This window comes from Acomys minous (assembly GCF_964271855.1).
Source record: "Acomys minous genome assembly, chromosome: 12".
In the NCBI taxonomy this organism is placed as follows: Eukaryota; Metazoa; Chordata; class Mammalia; order Rodentia; family Muridae; genus Acomys; species Acomys minous.
The window spans coordinates 52,976,383-52,984,818 of NC_140493.1; the positions used below are offsets into that span (position 1 = coordinate 52,976,383).

The window sequence follows — 8,436 nt, forward strand, 5'->3', positions numbered from 1 at the left end:
GGTCCAGGAAGAGCCCTGAATATCATATTTGACCCTTCCTTTGTTCCTGAAACACATCTTGGTGTGCTTCCCAGGACCTAGCCTGCTGACACACGGCAAGTGCCCAGAGCTACCTCTAAGGGGTCTTCGCTAAGGAAGGCAATTTCTCCTGCAAGAGGCACTTAGCAGGATCCTTGTCCCTCACAAACGGAAGGACAGGGGATAGAACAGGACACAGATTCATGGCTCTCCATGGCCTGATGGTCTCTGTGACAACCCTAGTAGAGTAAGCAGGGGAGAAGAGGAGCGCCTGGGACAAGCTATGGTCACATGAATGAATGCAGGACCCAGTGACAGAAAGGCCCCACAATGAGAGTAGGACCCCTGATATTTCTCTGTAGCATAGCCCCAACTCCTGTACTTGTGACAACAATTTCCTTTTGCCCCAGACCCTAGAATGGGAAGGAATCTCTCAGCAAATCCAGCCTATCTCCATGGAGACAACAAAGTAAAATGAAAAATCAAAGTATTTGCATCTGGCCCAAAGCGGTAAATGGAGGCTCAGAGGCAGATTATGGTAGCAGCAGCACGTAGAAAGGGACCCTTGCCTTACGGTCAGGTGAACCAGGCGTGGGTCCAGTGGGGACGAGGTCAGCCAACGATCAACCTGGAAGGCTGACTTCACACGGTGAGGGGTCTAGATTTGTGACACAGAGGAGTGATATGCCATCAGCCTCCCCTGGTGCAGAGCGGGCTTTCCTATCTGTGTGGGGAGAAAAGCCTGGCTGGGAGGGCCTGGGCAGAGCTCTGCGTGGAGAGAGGGAACAGTGGTCAGTAACACAGGTCTTCATGTGCTTAAGACTCAATGACCTAGCCATTTAGAAGGTCACTGCTTCCTGGTCTCAGGAAAGTCGCCGTTGGGGGCTCTTCAAGAGAGACTGCTATCCATTTAGAATTGCCTCTGTCCTTTCTGGGGAAAAGCTGCTGACAAAAAAGGAATAGGGAACGGATGGACCCCTTGAGGGAAAGCAAATAGGGAAGACAGGCACAGCAGCTCTGCTCCCCACATGTCTGACCTGTGGCTATGCTACCATGCACACCCCACAGCCGCAGCCACCCCACCGCATGCCTCACTCGCTTCCAAGCCTGGGGTCAAGCGGGGCTGCACTCTTGGGTGTCCCACGTTAAAACGCCCCCATGAGAACCTCGGCAGCCACCCAAATGAACCGGCATCTCACACCCTCAAAACAAAAAGGAGTTAGTAAAGGCTCATTTGTCACCAAATACTAAAGACCAAAAAGGTCCCTGGGAGCAAGTATTTTGACAAACATCCAACACCAATGGGTTAGGGGCTGAGGAAGCTAAAAATCTAAAAGAAAGAAATTAACAATTAAAGAAGGACTGCTCAGAACACACAGGGATCTAGGCAGCGGTGTTGGGTTTTGAAGCAATGGCGGCAACGGGCAGAGCGCATGGCGAAACTAGCCACTTTCACAGTGGTGTGTTCACAGCCTACCTTTTCAGACCCAACAACATACTCACAGGGCGGTATGATAGAAAAAAAAAGAAAGAAAGAAAGAAAGAAAGAAAAGAAAGAAGGACAAACAAAATTAGAAACACATAAGAACAAAAATAACTCCGAGGGCTATACACTCCATGTACAAGAGCCCTGCTGGCTCTGACGAGTGGGGTCTGTGTGAGTGTGGAACATACGTCCATGCACACCCAGAGCTAAGAGGAGGGCTTGCTCTGTGGGTGCAATAACCTGACCGCTACTGGACCAAACCAAAGCTGGACGTGTGTCCAGACATTTCCCCCTCAAGCTACAAGACACCATGTCATTTCCCTTTGGACATGTGTTCACGCAAGCGTGAGGCTCTGTCCTGGCTCCAGGTCATCTCAGAAAACGGAGACTATGGAGCCGTGATAAAGACAGCTGAACGGGCTGGTCTGTGGGTTCCCAGCATCACTACCTCACTCAAGTCCAAAGTCTACCTGAGTAGGGGCTTTGGCGTGAGCTTGGCTTGGGCATCGGCTCGGATTCAGTAGCTATCTGCCTTTCTAACCTTTCCTTCCAGGATCACCAGGCCTGCTGCGAAGGTGAAGGAGGGTGGGCCTGAGGCACACCAAAAGCCTCAGTTCCGGTGAAACATGACAACTCCTCCCAGACCTTGTCAAACATCAAGGCTGTGTGACAGGCTCGGCCTGTACTTGATGCCGTGGCATTGTCTTGTCAGACTTACTACCAAGCAGAAAGCTGTTCTGTGGCGCTAGACAATTCCAGAAGCATACTACTTTATGGCTCCCACTCTGCAGCAGGCACATTATATCGTTTGAGCCTCGCTGAAGATGGTGATCTGAATTCCACAGATAAAGCAGGGCAGACTCGATTCTTTTCCATGATGCCTCCGAGTGACACAACTGCACTGAGCTCTCCCCATGGAAAGGGAAGCACCTCTTGGCACAGGCTGCCCCCTGAGCTTGCGTCTCATCTTTTCTGCTAGCAGTCAGTGGCAAGATGGTGACATGGGCAGTGGGCTAAGAGCACAAGAAATGGCCTCAAGTGGAAGTCTGTAACTGTGATCCAAGGGAAGTGCAGGGGACAGGGACAGGGACAAAACACACAGACTTTGTCCTGCTCCATCACAGAATGTGGACACTTTCACATATATAGATGCTCTTTAGGGATGTCTGGCTGGCGTTTCTCACCTCCTGCAATCCTGAGGTGACGAGACCTGGTTACTGAAAAGTGCCTGGCCTCGGAGTCAAAGACCTAGACTCTACTCCCAAGGCCCAGGGACTTAGCTGGCCACCTTCAGCACCTCATCTGTGCTCTGGAGACAAAACACCAGCCACAGAGGCTAAGACAAGTGTCTAGTTACCACAGAGTTTACTTGTTTGTGGTGGTGGTAGGGGTGGTGGGGTCAGTGTTTTATGTAGCCCGGAACAGCCTCAAACTTACTATGCAGCCTAGTCTTGTCTTAAGAAGCCCCCAAGCCCTCAGCCACCTGAGAGCTGGGATTACAGGTGTGGGCCACTGTGCCCTGCTCAGCTGCCACATATTAAAAAGTAAAATGCAGGGCTATGGAAGTGGCTCAGTTGGTAGATTGATTGTCCAGCATGCAGGAAGCCATGGCTCTGAGTCCTAGCACAGCATTAAAACAGGTGGGGTGGGCTGGAGAGATGGCTCAGTGGTTAAGAGCACCGCCTGCTCTTCCAAAGGACCCGGGTTCAATTCCCAGCACCCACATGGCAGCTCACAACTGTCTATAACTCTAAGATCTGACACCCTCACACCACTGCACATAAATTTAAAATTAAAAAATATATATATTTAAAACAGGCGGGGTATGGTGGTGCTCATCTATAATGCTATTCTAAGGCAGAAGGAACCCGAGGTCAAGGTCACTCTCAGATACATAGAGTTTGAGGTCAACCTGGCCTACATGAGACCTTGTCTCAAAATAAAATAAAATAAAACAATTGAAATAAATGTTAACATCGTTTTTTACTCTAAACATATAGCAATGCAAAAAAAAAAATATTTATGATCGGCTTTATTTTCTTTCTCTCAGCATGTACTGTATGTTTTACACACACAGCTCATCCCAGCTCACAATAGCCTGGTTCCTGGTACTCAGAAGCCACAGGCTGTGGTGACTGCAGTGATGCATGTGCTGACCCTTAAGGGAACCCTCTCATTCCGTGGCCAATGGACCACATTTCATCTATCCTTGCTACAGCCACCAAGCCCAGGGCTTCTAGCTCAACCATTCCCACAGAAACTTACCTACTATCCGTGTCCAGTCCCACGAAGTCCTTTTTCTCGAAAGGGACACAGAGAAGAGGGATCTTGTCCCCAGACTTGTCGGTGGCTCTGTCCAAGCGCTTGGACTCCAGCACGATGAAAAGGGACTCGATGAAGTCTTCAATGCGCTTCTCCACGGAGTCACAGTCGTCGTAGTTAGGATAGAAGGCTACGTCGGGACGCGGCTGCTCGGCCACATCGCCCTGCAGCCCGAACACGAAGAGGCGGGAGTCATAGAGCGTCGAGCCGTAGATCTCCTTCTGCACGTGGAACTTCTCAAAGGTCTGTGGCCAGTCCTTGGCCGAGAAGCAGTCGGTGATGGTGATGAGGCCCACCACCTTGCGGTGCGTCTGGAAGTCGCCCCACTCACTGTTCTCAGGTGGGTAGTGGTGCCGATAGCGGATGAAGAGCGCGCGCTGCGAGTCACGCACGCTGAGCTGGCTCACCGAGCAGATCCGCTTGTAGATCCTGAAGAAGTTCTCCTCAGAGACGATGCCCACTGCCTGTACGACCACCAAGAGGGTCTGGTGGTCCTCTGCACACTGCATGTAGTCCGGGACGCTCATCCTGAGGGCCTGGAAGCAGAAGATGAAACTAACCATAGGCCAAATACGCCAGTTTTAGTGGGCTTTTCCCAGCATCCGGAGTTGAAGAAATAAGGAGTCACTTCGTGGCCGGAGTATCACTATACTGTCAGACCCCTCAACTTAGTATGTCAACTCAGCAGACTTCTGGACAGTTTCTAATCATGAATCAAGCTATTTATGGGCAAGAGTAGCTAAGAAATTCCTGGTATGCCACCATGGAGACGCTATTATTTAGCAGGAAAGGAAGACCAGGTAGAACTGCTAATGAGGATGTGGTCTCTGCAGAATAGCAAAAATGACCCACTCTTCGTGGCTCTCAGGAGGCCAGAGTCTAGTCTATCAGGTAAGTTTCAAGCCTGCCCGAGCTGTATAGTGAGACCCCACCCACCCATCTCAAAAGAATGTTGGGGGGAATTTTTTTTAAAAGAATGACAAAGGAGCTGGAGAGATGGGTCAGTAGTTAAGAATACATACTGGGCCAGGCGATGGTGGTGCACGCCTTTAATCCCAGCACTTGGGAGGCAGAGGCAGGAGGAAAGCTGTGAGTTCAAGGCCAGCCTGGTCTATAAAGCAAGTCCAGGACAGCTAAGGCTACACGGAGAAACCCTGTCTCGGAAAAACCTAAAAAAAAAAAAAAAAAAAAAAAAAATATATATATATATATATATATATACACACACACACACACACACACACACACACACACACACACACACACACACTGTCCGGGGCTGGAGAGAATGCGCAGAGGTTAAGAGTTCTGACTGCTCTTCCAGAGGTCCTGAGTTCAATTCCCAGCAATCACATGGTGGCTCACAACCATCTATAAAGTGATCCTCTTCTGGCCTGCAGGTGTACATGCAGGCAGAGAACTGTATACATAGTAAATAAATAAATTTTTTAAAAGAGGGGGACTAGAGAGATAGTTCAGTGGTTAAGAGTGCTGCCTGCTCTTCCAGAGGTCCTGAGTTCAATTCCCAGCAATCACATGGTGGCTCACAACCATCTGTAATGTGATCTGATGCTCTCTTCTTCAGATGAAGTACTCATATACAATAAATAAATAGTTTTTAAAGAGATTTTTAAAAAAGAAAGAAAGAAAGAAAGAAAGAAAGAAAGAAAGAAAGAAAGAAAACGAGTACATACTGCTATTCTGGGGTTCCAGAGTTAAGTACCCAGCATCCATGTGACGCTGTTCACAATTACCTGTAATCCCAGCTCCGGTGAATGTATTGCCCTCTCCTGGCCTCTGAGGGTACTGCAGTTACATGCAATGACCCACACAGACACAAAAATAAACAAAGAATAACAAAAGTGTCCCAAATTTGACTGATGACAGTGTTGCAGCCTGGAAACCACAGGCTGATCCTTTTAAGCTAGAGAGCTGAGGAGCTGGACATGAACTCAGTGAAGCTATCAAAAATAATGAGAGCTGGGCATGGTAGTGTACACTTTTAACCCCAGCACTGAGGAGGGAGAGGCAGGTGGATCTCTGAGTTTGAGGCCAGCCTGGTCTTCATAGTGAGTTCCAGGACAGCTAGGACTATATAGGAGACCCTACCTCAAAAATGAATATTTTAAAAATACATGAACATAAGATTTGCCATTTTTAAGCATACAGTTCTGAAAGCATGGGGAGTATTGATTGTTGTGCAATGTCACCATCATCCACTTCCAGAACTTTCCATCTTATAGCTCTGAAACTCTGTACCTCTCTCCCCTTCTCGCTCTTAAACACACAGCCATAGACTGAAAGAAGCCAGACAAGGATAGATGATTCTACTAACATGAAATGCCCAAAACATCCAACTCTACAGACAAAGCAAGTGTGTGTATGTCTGTGGCTGCTCGGATTTCCAAGGGTCAGTACTAAATGGTATGGGTTTTCCTTCTCAGTGATGAAAAGCTGTTCTGGAAACGTGATAGTCATATAATTGAAAATACTGGAAACCCCTGGACTGCATGCCCCGGCACTAGGGAACTATGGGATCTTGCACGTGTTAGGAAAATGCTCTCCCAATGAGACCCCACCCCTCTTTGGACTCTGAGTCTCACTAAATTGCCTAAGCTGGCCTTGAACTAGCAATTCTCCTGCCCCAGCACTAGGGTTACAAGCAAACCCCACCATACTGGCCTATTTTCATTTTTTTTTCTTTTTTTAAGATTAAGTTTCTTAACAATTATCTCCCCACCACCCCACTATTAGTTTACTATCTAAAACAATTAAAATTGAAAACCAGGCAGGTGGTGGTGACGCACGCCTTTAACCCCAGAGAGGCAGGCAGACAGAGTTCTCGAGTTCGAGGCCAGCCTGGTCTACAGAGCGAGTACCAGGGCAGCCAGGGCTACACAGAAAAACCCTGGCTCAAAATCACAAGGAAAGAAAAGAAAGACCAAACCGGGAAATCTTCAGGAATAGTCCTAGGTTTCCAACATCATGCACCCAGTGCTACTGCTAATAACAGACAAGGCAAATGAGGAAGCCACTGTACTCCTTAACTCTGCAAAGTCATGTTTTTAAAGGGGGTGTGTCGGCCTCATACTTTTCCCTGAATTCAACAGAGCCTGGTTTCAGCTAGTTAAAGGCCCCACTCGCCTAACACCTGAAAGCTCTGTTTAACAATGTAACCAGGAAGAGGGAATATAACAACAGATAACTATGATCCAAGGCCAGTGCAGCGTGACACTTTCTCCTCCCAAGCTGTCACTGGAGGCAAACTGAGTTTACGGCGCAGAGATCTCATTTCAGAGAAATTGCAGGTCGGGCTGGGTTTGAGGCACAGGGCCTCTAGGGATGGTGCACCCGGCTCCCCGCGCAGCTCTGTGGGCGAGGGGCGTGGCACACGGCGCGCAGTGCAGCCCTGGAGGGATTTAGAGCCAAAGACAGCATGGCTCGCCAGGAGGTTGCAGGTGCAGACCATCCCGGATAGGTGTAAGCAGCTCCTTCAGCTAAGCACAACTCACCGCAGGTGCAGGCCGGGCGCCAGATGACTGGCAACAGGGTAGCCGACTGTGCCCGGCTGGGCAAGGGACCTGGGCAGGCAGGGGACCGGGGCAGGCTAGGGACCCAGCAAGCAGGAAACCTTGGCAGGCAGGGAAGCCGGGCAGCAGGGGACCCGCAAGCAGGAAACCTTGGCAGGCAGGACAGGTGCAGACCAGGCTAAACCTCCAGTCTGGCCCTCCGGCCAGGAACCCGAACGCGTTGACCTAGCCGGGCACTTACACAGCGAAGCGGCCCCAAGCAGGAGCCGAGGCCTGGAGGACAGCAGGACTTGGCAGCCTGGAACCTCGGAACCACCAGCAGAGCCGGCACAGCTTCTGCGCGTGCGCAAATCGTGTTCGGGCCTAAGATCTGCCCCGGGTTTTCCCGAAGACCCGGAGCCTGAGAGAGATAGGCGGAGAGGAGGGAGGAGGGAGGAGGGGAGTAGGAGAGGGTGGTACTCCGGACTGGAAGAAGTCGAGTGGAAAGGGAAGGAAGTGGAGGACGCTGGGAAGGGAGATGGGAGGAGCTGAAGGAGGAGCGAAAGACACGTAAACCTTTGCTGGGGGCGGTGCCCACGGTGGGAACCGCTGGTCGCTGACTCCAGGCTGGATTTGCACTTCCCTGGTGATACCCCTAAACCACCGCAGTAACCTCCCACTAAGCCAGGCTGTGTGATCCTCAGGGAACGTGGCGCCCCAAACACCACCGCCCACACCCTTACAGATTGGAAAAGTAGGTATGTGTGGTGTAAGAATGCTTAGGGGTGCTACCTCTGAAAAATGGGGATCAGATTAAGCCTGAATCAGACTAGCTGCTTCCACAGCATATAAATCCATCCCCTAAAGGTTTCTGAGCCTGGGCCTGGAGAGATGGCTCAGAGGTTAAGAGCACTGCCTGTTCTTCCAAAAGCCCTAAGTTCAATTCCAAGCAACCACATATTGGCTCACAACCATCTATAATAAGATCTGGTAGCCCAGGCATGGTGGCATACTCCTTTAATCCCAGCAGAGGAAGGTTGATCGCTGTGAGTTCAAGCCCAGCCTGGTCTACAAAACAAGTTTAGGACAGCCAAGGATACA

At 50.0% G+C, this 8,436-nt stretch overlaps 1 protein-coding gene across 1 annotated transcript in view; it reads right to left on the reverse strand.

Annotated features, from left to right (window-relative positions):
• TRAPPC9 (trafficking protein particle complex subunit 9) overlaps nucleotides 1–7,820 on the reverse strand; it is a 445,876-nt gene extending 438,056 nt beyond the window's left edge. The window contains exons 1-2 of the mRNA XM_084803051.1: nucleotides 7,598–7,820; nucleotides 3,770–4,362 (exon numbers count right to left, since the gene is read on the reverse strand). Of these exons, the coding sequence (XP_084659177.1) occupies nucleotides 3,770–4,353 (584 nt within the window). The 5' untranslated portion in view covers nucleotides 4,354–4,362; nucleotides 7,598–7,820. The remainder of the gene's footprint in view (nucleotides 1–3,769; nucleotides 4,363–7,597) is intronic.
• Between the last annotated feature and the right edge of the window lie 616 nt (nucleotides 7,821–8,436).